The following is a 15,788-nucleotide window of genomic DNA, read 5'->3' on the forward strand; positions in this document are numbered from 1 at the left end:
TGTACCTATGGCTAGCGACCTGCGCAGGTCCATTTTGTAAGGCCCATACCGGCAACCCAGACCAGCAAATTTCCCCCACTAAACTGCTACCCAACCTGTCCCCCAATAGCCCAACCCGGGGCCCCTGAGGAACTGGAAGTGACATCATTTTGGCCCGAATGCGACGTCACCCGAGTGCCGAAAATGCAAGAAAACGGAAGAAAACTGGGACCACAGGGGAGGGTGGGAGGAATCAAGCTCGCACCTTTGCCGGGTATCCAGCTGGTTTACCCACGACTGGCCGAAATCTGAACTTTGTGGGTATTCTGCAGGTACCCACCCGATGCAGCACTCTACCTGCGGTGAATTAAAGCAAATACAATTTTTGGGCAGCACAGATTTAACTGTGGCAGACAAATCTTACAGTGTGCCATTGCCCTAATAAATTGAAAAATCACTGAATCTTCCTATTTGATTGGACTCTATAAACTGAATTTGGAGCTCATTGTTTCATCGGGAGACTTCAAATCCAATGCCCTTCATTTACAGACTAGTGAATTTCTTCTTTCCTCCCAAGTTAATGACGTGCTATTTGTTTGGTTTCCATTAAAGCAGTAAATAAAACACACTAACACCTGTTGCAGTAATTAATATTGTTTGGTGTCTCGCTTAATAACGTTTTTGAATCCCACTCTCTCTCCAGTCCGGTCATACTGGTTTGGCCAGCAATAGGGGTTTGAAACCTGCTTCTACAGGTGACATTTGGGAACATTTAGGCTCCAGAAATCCCTTGTTGTTTCCTTGATTAAAGCTTTATTGAATACCTATACCTCTTATGCTACATTAATCATTGCTACATCATCATTTCTATAAAAGATTTTCTTCCGTTCAGAACACGATGACTTTTAAAGAAACAGTTAAAGGGGTTGTTCACTTTTTTTTTAATGAACTGTAGCAATAACAATAAATTTGTAGCCTTACAGAGCATTTGTTATTTAGATGGGGTCAGTGACCCCTATCTGAAAGCCGGAAAGAGTCAGAAGAAGAAGGCAAATCATTCAAAAAGTATAAAAATAAAAAATCAAGGGCAATTGAAACGTTGCTTAGAATTAGCCATTCTATAACATAACTTAAAGGTGAGCCACCCCTTTAGCTCTGGGGATATTAATGAAGAGTCAAGTGAAACATATAGAAACGCATTATCAGGGAAACAATATTTTTCTATAGATACAAAAGTAAACTAGATGGCGGCTTGCAATGGGACATGACAGTTGAGAGTGAAAGCTGCTTGTCATAGATCGTTCATTTCTAATATTGCAATGTCAAGCCAACTCTTAAGATATAATTTGGGTCCCATCCCAAAAAAAGCACCAGAAACCCTTCTTTATATCACAATGAACAGCAGATCAGGGGCAATGATTAAATAGAAAGATTGGGAAATCATTTCCAGGAAAATGATGTTCTAGTGTATTACACAACCCTTGATAGGAAAAAACTGCAATGCGTTCCATACATGACATTATAGTGAGTAATTATTTGATTTTTAATATACAGTTATGGTATTTATTATGCAGAATATTTGGGACCCTGGGTTTTCTGGATAAGGCGTCTTTCTGTAGTTTGGGTCTCCATAATAAGCATCAAGTACAAGGTACTGTTTTATTGTTACCGATAAAAATGAAATACATTTATTTATAAGGAATACTTGGGACCCTGGGTTTTCCAGATAAGGGATATTTTCATAATGTGGATCTTCATACCTTAAGTCTACTAGAAAACCACATAAACATGAAATAAACCCAATAGGCTGGTCTTGCTTCCAATAAGGATTAATTATATCATAGTTGGGATCAAGTACAAGGTACAGGTATGGGACCTGTTATCCAGAATACTTGGGACTTGGGGGTTTCCAGATAATGGATCATTCTATAATTTCCGATCTTCATACCTTAAGTCTACTAGAAAATCATATAAACATGAAATAAAGCCAATAGGCTGGTTTTGCTTCCAATAAGGATTAGTTGTATCTTAGTTGGGATCAAGTACAAGCGACTGTTTTATTATTACACAGAAAAGGGAAATCAATTTTAAAAATGTGTATTATTTGGATAAAATGGGAGAAGGCCTTTCTGTAATTCAGAGCTTTCTGGACAACAGGTTTCCAGATAACGGATTCCCATACCTGTACTGAACTTACTCTACCAAAAGGTTTTCAGGTAATAAAAGGTAATTGCTGGGGACTGTGCACATGTTATTATTACTGAGCAATTCCTAGAGAGAAGTGTTGCCTGAGGGGAAGGAGGAATAAGGAAGGTCATCCTCTTCCAAGAAGCCACAAAGAATGTTTACATTGCCCAGGTGACTGCAGTGGTCCTGCTGGGGTGATGGGCTGCACAGTCCAGAGCCTTAGGCAAGTGTTGGAAACAAAGACAATTCCTTCTGGAATATCTTTATGGTGGACATTTATACAGAGGAAACTTTCCAGCTGTTTTCCTTCACAACTCCAACTGCATTAAACTGTAACCACCTAAATACATGGGAATATATATATATAATATTTCACTATATTTTTGCACACAACCCATTTTAAACACAGACAAATAGGAAACATCAAACTCTACTTGACTGGCGGTTCATAATAAGGTTAGAGAAGACATTTCTAGTATTTTGTTATTCTCCAGCAGGTAAATCCTGCACAATACTGTCAGGCCATGGGCTTCATCTAATCTAATGGCCTAAATAGAATGGATCACTGAGCACAAGTGTCGTTCCAGGTCAAACATTAACTCCATGAGCCCAGTAAATCCAATGAATGCTGGGAGAGGTTTTGCTTTAGTTAATGGGGTTGCATTGCAACAGAATTTGTACATTTTGTAGATGTAAGTGCAAACTTTGTGATATACTGTGTGATTCTAGTTGGACGCTACTGGGGGCATTTACCAGTCCCCGGAATGCTAAGGGGTCATTGTAATTGACCCCTAATTAGGGTTGCCACCTGGCCAGTATTTTAGTAGCCTGGCCGGTAAAAATGTTTGTTGAGACCAATGTTATTCATAGGAAAAAAGATAAGTACTGTATATAGGAAGGTCAGTATTTTTTTCCAGAAAAGGTGGCAACCCTACCCCTAATGTGGGTCCCAAAAAGGCTTGTGCACTTTTAGGCTAATATCAGGCTAATGCCACCCTGTATCCCTTGGATAGGAATGAAATCTTATTGTCAATGTGCAACGGGCGACTTTGGGTCCGAACACTTGAGCGGTTTTGGACCAATATCTGCCCTAAGAGATACTGGGAAAGCACTGGGTGGTGTTCACAGAATGACTTGTAAATTGTACCGTAGCTGCCAGTATTTTATCCATTTTGGGCACTTAAAACTACATTCAAACCAAACTAGTTGGCATGCCTACAGAAGCACCCTATTCACATCACGACACACTGGAGATGTTTGTTTCAACAACTGGTCGCTCTGATGGGAAACCATATGGCATCTCCCAGTCACAGCAAGAAACAAGTTGCAATAAATGAGACTCTCTAACATTTCTAGAAAAATAAAGTGAATGTAACTGTCCCTATCTGACTCTTATAAAGGAATACTAATAGTTTGAATTCGCAAGAAATATTAATAATAAGAACATTTTTCATATTTAATACTGTTCCTTGTTCCATTGCATTCTTGGTATCGCCTGAAGTAAATCATTTAATCTCCCCTATAGATATTTAATGAGGTTTCACCCTACCTCCTCGGTTCTATGCTAATCAAGTATTTCTTGCCAGACAGGATTATTTTAATGGCTCCACAGATAAGAGAAGGAATGTCATGCATATTTACCTGCAGGAATTTGCTTTTGTGTAAACAGTTCTGCTATGCAGGTTCCCCCTGCCCCCGGTACAGTTACATTGGGAGACCCTCCCCTTGGATTGGGTATTTAAGTAGGGGCAAGCAGTGCTCAGAGTATCAGCTCACACAAGGGAACAACTCACCACTGCTACGTTGGCCCCTTAACATTACAGCATCACAATGAGCTTCTCTAATCGCAGTATCTCTCAGTCGGCCCGCTTTGGGGTTCTTTCATCACCCGGAGTGAATCGGGCCCGCAGTGTGGCAGGAGGTGCCTCAACTGTCCGCATGTCATCGGCTAATGTGACCAGCTCAGCCTTTGGGGGATCCTCAGCCTTTGCAGGGTCCTCATCCTTTGCGGGATCCCCAGCCTTCAATGTTAGTGTCACCAGCAACAATGGCAAGGAGACCATGCAGAACCTGAATGATCGTCTGGCCAACTACCTGGACAGAGTAAGTAGAAATGGGCCATCCCCAGGTTTAATGTCTTAGCATTCTCAGAGACCCAAACCTCTACCATCAAGAGATCGGGTTAAATCTATAGTAGTGTTGCTCACAAACATTCCTTTTCATATATACAACTAGCACTTTATTATCTTGCATCCTTTCTGATTTTGCTCTTATATTCAAAGCTAAATTGATCCTTTAACTTAAGGATGTGTTGACTGTTGAACTACAATGCCCTTCTTTTTCCATCTCCCAAAGCGGAATGCTGGGAGATGTCATATAGTGGTATATATATTACTCTCAGCATCCTCAGCAAGCCACTGTGCTCCTTATAGTTTTCCTTGCAAATAGAAATTCACACTTCCTCTATAGAGTATATTCATATAATTCCTCTTTACCATTCCAAACTCTAGAAAATGAATCTCTCTCTATAGTCAAACCTTTGAGAATATTTTTAGTGTGTATAGCTGCTACCCCATTCTACCCATGCTCTGATCAAGTTGTGATGTTGTAAGTCACTGTGAGTGTTTGTACCCCCCAGGTCCGTTCCCTGGAGCAAGCCAACCATGAACTAGAGCTGAAGATCAGAGAATACCTTGACAAGAAAGCAGCAGTTGGCTCCCTGGATTATAGTGGTTACTATAATACCATCAACTTACTGCGCTCCCAGGTAACTTGAATTGCTTTGTGGACTTACTGGCTTTTCCACTACAGCACATTGCTCAGTGTGGACTAAAGATATTTTTTTACAGTACATCCTTCTTTGTGGCATCACAATGAAACCACAAATGTGCAAATAGGAATTTCTTTAGTAACATACTGTAAATGCCCCCACTGAATTTCTTTATCTATTTGCTAAAGAGGTTTTATTGTGTATTAGTCATTTTAGGTACAAAACTTAGCATGTCTTGTTTCCTCTTACAGATCAATGATGCAACCATTGACAATACCAGGCTGGTCCTCAGTATAGATAATGCCAAGCTGGCAGCCGATGACTTCAAAATCAAGTAAGTGATCTACTCTGATGCTGTAATGATCAACTCCATGGGTGAATAGAACAACAAACCACACAAACTTAGAGTTTTATGTATAATGTATTAAATGTAAGGGAGTTTGTGATTGGAACCATGGCCATGTAGAGTTACCACTTGCCAAAGTTAGAACTAGATAGCCTGGTTTCAGTTTGTGCTTTCTGGGTTTGAAAAGCAGGACAAACCAGAAAAAAACAGGCAGATGTGTACTATTTAGGAAACTTTGAGTTAATATCATAATGCTGTTTATTAATTCAAAAGGAAGCAGAAATAACCAACATATATACCAAACACTAAGTGCAGGTCTGGCCTTCAGTAACCACAGTTTGTACCCCTGACAGGTATGAGTCGGAGATGGCCATTAGGACTGGAGCAGAAAGTGACATAGTTGGACTGCGCAGAGTCCTTGATGAGCTGACCCTCAATAAAACAGACCTGGAGTTGGAGATTGAAAGTCTGAAGGAAGAGCTGATCTACCTAAAGAAAAATCATGAAGAGGTATGGCTGCTTCATCTATTATATCTAATGTCTATTATGCAAAAAAAAAGATATTTTTCTCCTGCTAAAAAGAAAGAGAAATTGAATCCACATTCATTCATTTTTTAAATTCTGATTGTGTTCCAGGAACTTGCTGTTGTTCGTAGCAGTGCTAGAGGCAATGTGGACGTACAGGTAGATTCTGCTCCTCCTGTGGATCTGGCACAGATCATGACTGATGTGAGGTCTCAGTATGAAAGTATGATGGAGAAGAACCGCCAGGAGTTGGAAGCCTGTTACAAAGGACAGGTAAGAAGGCTTTTGAAAGATAGTTAGGTTCTCATTAATATTTATAGTGTTTTCCTTCTTACAGAAGTCCCTTCACCTACCAGACTTAGATTCAACCATTGTGCCCAAAGACATTTTCAAGGGCTCATGGAACTTGGGGTGTAATGTCTTTGGGGTTATGAATCTTATCTTCTGATTCGTGGCACTGACGTTTCCCTTTTTTCTTTTTAACAGAGTGAAAATCTCAACCATGAAGTTGCCACCAACACAGCTGCTCTCCAGACATCTAAGACAGCAATTACAGACCTGAAACGCACAATACAAAGCTTGGAGATTGAACTTCAGTCTCTCTTGAGCATGGTGAGTGTGCATTAGAATTGCTACATAAATATATTGTAACAAAAAACACTTTAAATGTTAAACCTTTATGAGACGTAAGACAATTGTTCTTGTTATTACAGGCTGCCTTTACCTTGCCTAATATTTACTTCTACTCATCTACATGCATTATATTATATCTCTCTAATATATTTCTCTCGATTATAGAAAGGGGCACTGGAAGGGACTTTGGCAGAAACCGAGGCCCAATACAGGGCTCAGCTCAACCATCTGCAGGCGATGATCACACAAGTGGAAATGGAGCTTCAAAACTTACGGTCAGATGCCGACCACCAGTCTTTGGAGTATAAGAGGTTGCTAGATGCCAAGACAAGACTGGAAATGGAAATTGCCACCTACAGACGCCTACTGGAAGGAGAAGACACCAGGTAAGGGGTCCTGATTACCTGTATCTTTGCACAGTCTTGTTTTATTGCTATAACTACTCAGTATGCCAAACTTACATTGTCTTTTTTTATTCTGTTTTTAGATTTTCCCAGACTGAAACACAGAAAGGTAAGCCATTTGGTAATACTTCTTATTGAAGGAATGTGAGATGTATATTGTATCATAGATAATAGTAGCATGCTCCCACTGGTCACAATAAATGCTAAAAAAAAGTTCATACTGAGAAGTGGGATGTGCTTTAAAAGCTATGGTCAAATCTGGAAAATTGAATAGGTTTCATTGTTTCCAACTTGGACAAACTGCCTGAGATGCTTCAGGTGGCCCATTGAGAAACAATAAATATGCAGCCAATAATGTTCTTCAATAACCTGTACAAAGGTTAATAGTATTGTCTCTAGAGTGTTCCTGTTTGGATGCACATCCGTTAAGGCAAATTGACCTCAGAACATCATTTCAGCTTATCCTTGACTTAGTTCAACTCATGGTACAATCTGATCAACACTGACTTTCCTTTGTTTGTTTCAGCTGTTACCATCGTCAGTAAAGAGCAGAGCTCGAGTTCCATCAAAAAGGTGAAGACTGTGATTGAAGAAGTCGTTGACGGGAAAGTGGTCTCTTCTAGAGTTGAGGAATTGACTGAAACATCCTAAAGAGAATCTTGAGATTGAAGAGCGTGTACCTGAGGAAGGGCAATAGAAGAATTGAAGTCAACCAAGAAGTTTGACAGTAAAATGTCGCCAATTGTAGCTACGTTTATAATATGACAAAAGAGAGCGTAAAGAAAAATAAATGTCAGTGGGTGATGCCAAATCCGGCATATGTCTATGTTTGACTCTTCCTTAGGGATAACGCATCCGAATAAAGAATTTCAAGTGAAAATGACTTTTTCCTTCTGGTTTGTTTTCCCTCCAGTATAGTGGTACTAGTATACAGATTGCTATGAAATGCACATTTACTATGCATGGACTTATACACGGGGGGCACAAGGTCACAAATTCATAATGTGTGTGTTTCAAACGCACGAGCTGGTTCTCCACAACAAATGCTTATCTCTAGAATAGAATGATAAAGCCTGGATTGCTGGCTCACGTTGGCTCATAAATGTAGGGCAGTGTCGGACTGGGGTGTCAGGGGTCACCAGAAAACCTTAGACCCACTTTCCAAACTATTATTCCTCCTCACTCAAACTCTTTATTTACTAGTCTTTTATATCTACTTACTCTATTCTTCCAGTATTAAGCCTCTTTTTCCCATAAAGAAGGGAAGGAGCATGAAATAGGCCAAATGTTTAGAAGCAAGAAGTTCCACTGTTATCCCGGTGGTCCAGTCCGACACTGACGTAGGTTTAGACTCTGCTCAGTTATGGCCAAATGATTAGTGTTGTCATGAATGAGCTTAATGGTGCCCCGAGTCCTGTGATACCTCAGTTTAAGTCCCTTGGTTCAGGGTTAGGGTGTCGGTGTGACAATAGGGGTTACTCCCAGCACTGATATACACGGAGCTGAGGTAAAACAGTAGGTGGGAGTGACGTGACATTGTGGGGGGTTTGGGGCAGAGGAACGGGAATCATGGCCAATATAATAGACACACGGCCAATAGGGTTGCCACCTTTTGTGGAAAAAATACTGGCCTTCCTATATATTTAACTTTTTTCCCTATTAATAACATTGGGATCAGTCAGGATTTTTACTGGTCAGGCCTGTAAAACAGTGGCCAGGTGGCCACCCTAGTGGCCAATGAAGTAAAAAATGTCTGGTTCTGATTTCCACTTAAAACAGGAGAATGTGGGGCAAACAAGTAACAGATTCTCAACATACAATAAATATGTGCCTTTACAAAGAGTCTTGACAATAAAACAACTTTTATAGAAATGTGTATGTGTAGGAAAGTGATTTGACACAACTGCTTCTCCTCACACTCAACACTGGCTCCAGCCCCGCCCACTCCATCTCCCATAATCCACTTCTGCAACCACGTGACTGACACCTGAGCGGCCACATTGGATTCCCCTGCCGCAGCGCAGACGAGTCGCTGTTTATTTCCTATTAGGGGGGAGAATAGGGTGCCGTTACCCTGCAGCCTGAAGGATTTGCTGAGCAAATGATCCCACAACGGACTGTTTGTTGGTAAGAGTAAATGTGACTGGCACAGTGTGCACAACTATATTTCTCTAGTCCTGCTACTGGCTGCTTATTTATATAGACGCCTCCCCCCCCCACACACCAGTGTGAATGGTTTCACCCAAACCGGAAGGTTCAGCCTGATTAGCTCCTCCTGCTCTAAACTAAAAGGAAAGAGTGGCTTCAGCAGTCACTGTCTTGTTCTGTTATTAGTCTCTGTGTTACTTCCTTGTACAATGGCCAATTCCAAGCAACCTTCCCATTGGTCTTCTTTGTTTACTTTTTATAGTTTCTGAACTATTTGCCTTTTTCTTCTTCTGACTCTTTCCAGCTTTCAATGGGGGTCACTGACCCCATGTAAAAAACAAATGCTCTGTAAGGCTACAAATGTATTGTTATTGTTACTTTTTATTCCTCATCTTTCTTTTCAGGCCTCTCCTATTCATATTTTAGTCTATTATTCATATCAATGCATGGTTGCTAGGGGAATTTGGACCTTAGCAACCAGATACCTGCTGAAATCTTTCATCTTTCTATTCAGGCCTCTCCTATTCATATTCCTGTCTCTTATTCAAATCAGTGCCTGGTTACTCTGGGAATTTGGGCCTTAGCAACCAGCTATTTGCTGAAATCTTTCATCTTTCTATTCAGGCCTCTCCTATTCATATTCCAGTCTCTTATTCAAATTAGTGCATGGTTGCTAGGGTAGAGCCCTAGCAACCAGATTATAGAAACTGCAAACTGGAGAGCTGCTGAATAAAGAGCCCAATAGCTCAAAAACCACAATAAAACCAATTGCAAATTGTCTCGGAATATCCCTCTCTGGGGGGAAAAGCTGTGACAAATGAAGCACAGATGAGTCTTCTACAAAAGTGTGTTCAGAACAATCAGGCGCTGCTGAAAGGGGCACTAGAGACCTCCCATTCTCAGGCCTTCACCTACAGACCTTCCTTTCTAATTGACTGGTTGCTAGGCTTATTAAGCCGTAGCAACCTGATAGCCATTGCATTTTCAAGCCTGAGAGTTGCAGAAGAATAAATGTAAATACTTTAAAATAAATAGTCTAAATGGCGGCAGCAAGTGTTCAATCTCTAAAGACTTCAGCACAGGGGAAGTAGGTAAATATTTGACCTAAATCTATCCCTAAATATAATGTTTTCCAGTAATAACTCCCAACCGGCAGGTTTCCCATGAAAATGCCTGGACTGGATCCAATCAAACCCGGGTGAATGGGTGAAAGTCTCCTGTGTGTTTAATAAACAGAATATTCATGAACCCTTTAGCTGCTGAAGCTCCGCTTGGCTCACGTCACCCGGATCTGATTTTCAGGGCAAAAGAAATCCAGTGAGATAAAGAGGAAAGAAGTTGTGATTGGAGCAGCGAAAGCCAATCAGGAAGACGGGCCAGATTTACTCATATTTTCATTCCAACATGGAATTTGAGGTATGAAACTCATCACTAGCAATTACTCACCAATTGACATGAATTACTGACCAATTTACATTAATTATTGACCAATGGACATTAATTACTGACCAATGTACAGCGATTACATATTTCTTGGTTTGAAAGTGGCCGTACACTATAAGATCCGCTCGTTCGGAGAGGTCTAACAAACAAGTGGGTCTTCCCCCCGATATATCCAGCGATATCAGCTAATCTGAGCTAATCACAGCACTTATTTGGCACCCCAAGAACATATTTCATGCTAGTGTTGCTCCTCAACTCCTTTTACTTCTGAATGTTGCTCACGGGTTGTAAAGGTTGGGGATCCCTGGTCTAAATGATCCAATCAGATGCTTAAATGTGCTCATGTATGGCCACCTTAATGGAGAATAAACCCCCCTTCAACTGCTCTCCATCTGCCCCCTTTACCTCTCTGTCCCACACAGTGTATTACTTATATTAGCCCTCCTATTGGGATTCCTGAGCGCAAGAAGCAGATCAGAGGGGGCAGTTGAGAGGGCTATTAGTGTATATCTCGGGGGGGTTTAGTTCTCCATTAAAGGAGCACTCTATAGTAAGACAACAGTATACTTTAGTATTAAGCTCAGGACACCAGGCCTAACGTGTGCCCCATGCCTATAATTAGGGATACACCAAACCGGTTCGGGAATCGGCCGTTTTCAGCAGTATCCGAATTCGCCCAAATCCTTCTGCCCGGGCCAAACTAAATCCGAATCCTAATTTGCATATGCAATTTAGGGGCGGGGAGGGAAATCACATGACTTTGTCACAAAACAAGGAAGTAAAAAAGTTTCCCCCTTCCCACCTCTAATTTACTTATGCAAATTAGGATTCAGTTCAGTATTCGGCCGAATCTTTCACGATGAATTCAGGGTTTCGGCCTAATCCAAAATAGTGCATTCGGTGCAACCCTATCCATAATCATAGGCTTTTTCCTTGAACTTTAACTAAACCTCAAATTTTTTGCAAATGACTACAATGTAAGGCCACCTCTATATTCATTAGTACAATATTTTCTATGTTACAGGTGGAGGATACCCCAGAGGTGCCCACAAGGAGCTTCAGTCTTAGAGAGTTTGTGATGGGTGAGGATCCCCCCGGCTCTGACACTCAGTCCCAAGTGGATGAAGTTTCTTCAAGTCCAGATGATTCTGAGAGTGAAGGTCTTCAAGAAGCTTTGCTTGGCATGATGTCAGAGTTCAAACTCCGCCTGCGTGATGTCACTCAAGCTCTACTCAAAAATAACGGCGAACTGTCGGCCACAAGGCATTTCCTCCGGACTGGATCTCGGCCTGATGGTTTTCCCATATGGATGAGGAAGGATGACCTGGAATTGCAGAAAGCTGATGCAGAGACTCAGAAAAGGCTGATCCAAAAATATGGCGCTGATAATGTTGCCAAGAGAGTTGCTTTCTTAGCCAGTTAGAGCCTCTACTGAATGGAGTTTCTCATGTACATATTTTATTGTAACGTTTATTAGAAAAGTCACACTGAGCAACTTGCGTTGGAGTTTTGTTACTATACAACCTGCTAATTGTCTCCTTGCTGGAATCGGCGCTCTTGGGGATGAATATGTTATACACAAGGCTAATGTTTATTCACTGCCATAACCCGGCAAATACAGAGTAATTCTATTCATTAGCATTTGAAAGGAAACGAATGTCTCAGATCAAAGCTTTGTATCATCTTTAAAGCTCGCCAGCTCCTTAGGGCTTTTGCACAATATATCCGAAACCATTAACAAGCCCATGTTTATAATTAACAACCCCCGTGAGCCGTGATCCGTTTATTTAATGTTCACCAACCCAAAATGAATCTCTCCTGTCATTGGAGGAATTGGAATCCATATTTTTTTTTTTTTGCTTCAATTCCGGGATCTGAGGAGTCATTTATAACTTGTGATATAAAGAAACCAACCAAATGTTTATTCCAAATAAACTCCACTAGATGACACAAGCACATTCTATTTGGGCTATAGTGATGTAACACATAACACTCAAATATCTGCAGTTCAGTCCTGTGATTTCATTTCATTTGTTTCTTTAAAATATTTCTCAGTGTACATGAAGGTTTTTGCAAGATAAATACAAGAAATCCAATGGTTACACTATGGTGCAATTGTTGCCTCTCCGCAGAAAACTCTATTTAACTCCAAACAAATCAGTGAGATGTTAAATAGGAAATATTGACCAAAAGTAACATATTTCTTACGTAGCAATAACTAAACTTTCCAGTAGATGTCGCCAGCACATTACATTTCATGAATCCAGTCTGGACCCTGATTTTCTTGTCCTACAATTAACCCCCATGGGAACATTTATTCATGGATTAATTCCATTTTTTCTCACTTTATCTGCTTGGATTTTCTTGCTTGTCTGAACACTTGAGGGTTCCCATAGACTTAATAGTAAAGTGGAGACATTACAATAATAATGAGGGTTCTTGGGTAAGTGGAGTGAAGGGAATAATGAATGAGTGAAGGGCACAGTAATACACACATGGGGAATTTGTGCTTCATTGTGGCCCCATACTACTTGTTGGAAGCGCCTACCAGTCAGGGGTCCAAGGTAATAATTGGGTCCCCCTGTGGGCAAAAAGCCCTACTTGTTTGGTTCTACAGGACCTCATGACGCTTTGTTTGGTTTCCTCCCATCAATGTCGCACAAAGATTCCACATGATCCAGCAGGGGGCAGCAGAGCATTGCAGTTCAGCAATCTATAAGTGTAGTTCACCAGCTAAAATGTGGCCAAGAGTCTGGATGTTCTCCCATGTCTAGGTGGGCTTCTAAAAAAAATACAGACTAGTTAGCTCCTGATGAAACTCACCTCAGTGTGTGGGAATGTGATAGGGACCTAAGATTGTAAGCTCACTGGGACAGGGACTGATGGGAATGTGATAGGGACCTTAGATTGTAAGCTCACTGGGACAGGGACTGATGGGAATATGATCGGGCCATAGATTGTAAACTCACTGGGACAGGGACTGATGGGAATGTGATAGAGACCTTAGATTGTAAACTCACTGGGACAGGGACTGATGGGAATATGATCGGGCCACAGATTGTAAACTCACTGGGACAGGGACTGATGGGAATGTGATAGGGACCTTAGATTGTAAGATCACTGGGACAGGGATTGATGGGAATGTGATAGGGACCTTAGATTGTAAACTCACTGGGACAGGGACTGATGGGAGTGTGATAGGGACCTTAGATTGTAAGCTCACTGGGACAGGGACTGATGGGAATATGATTGGGCCATAGATTGGAAACTCACTGGGACAGGGACTGATGGGAATGTGATAGGGACCTTAGATTGTAAGCTCACTGGGACAGGGACTGATGGGAATGGAATCGGGACCTTAGATTGTAAACTCACTGGGACTGATGGGAATGTGATAGGGACCTTAGATTGTAAGCTCACTGGGACTGATGGGAATGTGATAGGGACCTTAGATTGTAAGCTCACTGGGACAGGGACTGATGGGAATGGAATCGGGACCTTAGAGTGTAAGCTCACTGGGGCAGGGACTGATGGGAATGTGATAGGGACCTTAGATTGTAAACTCACTGGGGCAGGGACTGACGGGAATGTGACAGGGTCATTAGATTGTAAGCTCAGCAAGGACAGATGTATAATCTTTAATGCTCGGCAGAATATGTCGGCACAATATAAATAAAGGATAAAAATAATATGTAGGCTTTCACAAGCAAGGCCGTCCCATTACTAATTGTAAAAAACTTTTGGAAAACGTAACCGTTTGGTCTTTTATTTGTATCCATTTTTGATGACAAGCCGCTGGAGGCCCGAAGAAGAAAGCAAATAATTCAAAAACGACATAAAAGAAAAAAAATGCAGACCAACTGAAAAGTTGTTTAGAATAAGCCATTGAATAATATGATTCCCCTGCAAGGAATAAGGGATTTTACACTATAAATGATTATATTAGGAATTGTACTGACACCAGAGGGCGCTCTAACACTATAACAATAGACAGTGAGTTAAATGTGAGATTTCACATGAGAGAAATAAGGACGGCTTTACAAACAGCCACCGTGGATCAGGGTTTGTGCACTACTTGTGAATGACTTTCAACGGGGAGTATCTTTTTTAATCTGTCATTAATCCCTGTAGCAGTGGAGCTTACAGTCTAATGTCAGGGGGTGATTCAGGCCATTCTGTGCTCTGCTGACTTGGGCCAACTGGACCCTCATCTTTACCTGTAATGCCAGTCTGGCCACTAGATATCCAACCTATTGGGCCGATACTGTGTGACCTCTCTGTTATTAAAGGGATCCTGTCATCGGAAAACATGTTTTTTTCAAAACACATTAGTTAATAGGGCTGATCCAGCAGAATTTCGCACTGAAATCCATTTCTCAAAAGAGCAAACAGATTTTTTTATATTCAATTTTGAAATCTGACATGGGGCTAGACATATTGTCAATTTCCCAGCTGCCCCCAGTCATGTGACTTGTGCCTGCACTTTAGGAGAGAAATGCTTTCTGGCAGGCTGCTAGTTTTCTCAATGTAACTGAATGTGTCTCAGTGGGACCTGGATTTTACTATTGAGTGTTGTTCTTAGATCTACCAGGCAGCTGTTATCTTGTGTTAGGGAGCTGCTATCTGGTTACCTTCCCATTGTTCTGTTGTTTGGCTGCTGGGGGGGAAAAGGGAGGGGGTGATATCAGTCCAACTTGCAGTACAGCAGTAAAGAGTGATTGAAGTTTATCAGAGCACAAGTCACATGACTTGGGGCAGCTGGGAAATTGACAATTTGTCTAGCCCCATGTCAGATTTCAAAATTGAAAATAAAAAAATCTGTTTGCTCTTTTGAGAAATGGATTTCAGTGGAGAATTCTGCTGGAGCAGCACTATTAACTGATTCATTTTGAAAAAATTTTTTTTCCCATGACAGGATCCCTTTAAGGCCCGAGTCTTACCCTGTCTCACCTACAATCAGTCCAATGAGAAGTGCGAGGGAGCTGGTTTGGAAGGATCAAGTCTTTCAGAGAGTTGGAAGGGGGGTCCCCAAAACTCCAGTTATAACTCTGCTCTCTTCCCTTTGTCATCAACAAATATATATATCGTTATTGCACCATAAATGCACTTAGACTTCATATTCCTTCATGAGCGGCACCCGAGGGTCTCACCTAATGGCTTCCATATCTGTGTTTATATTTACACCCACCCACTCTCAATTCAACCAAAAAACTGATTGAACTGATTTCTAATGATTTAAGTGCTGTAGAGAAGAGGAAACCCACCCAAGCTCAACACAGATTCTGCCGAGTGCGGGTAATCAATCTGGGAATATAATCCCCAGTGAAATTGGCCATGAAACCCTTTGTGCTTG

General features: G+C 41.3%; 1 protein-coding gene and 1 pseudogene across 1 annotated transcript; both read left to right on the plus strand.

The window, feature by feature from the left end:
- Positions 1–3,941: 3,941 nt before the first annotated feature.
- krt70.S (keratin 70 S homeolog) lies at positions 3,942–7,724 on the plus strand. Its single transcript, NM_001087819.1, is given in 9 exon segments — positions 3,942–4,269; positions 4,805–4,933; positions 5,188–5,270; positions 5,636–5,792; positions 5,919–6,080; positions 6,294–6,419; positions 6,606–6,826; positions 6,928–6,953; positions 7,371–7,724. Coding segments are annotated over 9 exon segments (1,302 nt in total). The 5' UTR covers positions 3,942–3,996; the 3' UTR covers positions 7,496–7,724.
- An 869-nt stretch (positions 7,725–8,593) lies between these two features.
- Positions 8,594–12,784, plus strand: LOC108702470 (annotated as a pseudogene).
- The last annotated feature ends 3,004 nt before the right edge of the window (positions 12,785–15,788 follow it).

Source organism: Xenopus laevis, chromosome 9_10S (assembly GCF_017654675.1).
Source record: "Xenopus laevis strain J_2021 chromosome 9_10S, Xenopus_laevis_v10.1, whole genome shotgun sequence".
Lineage (NCBI taxonomy): Eukaryota > Metazoa > Chordata > Amphibia > Anura > Pipidae > Xenopus > Xenopus laevis.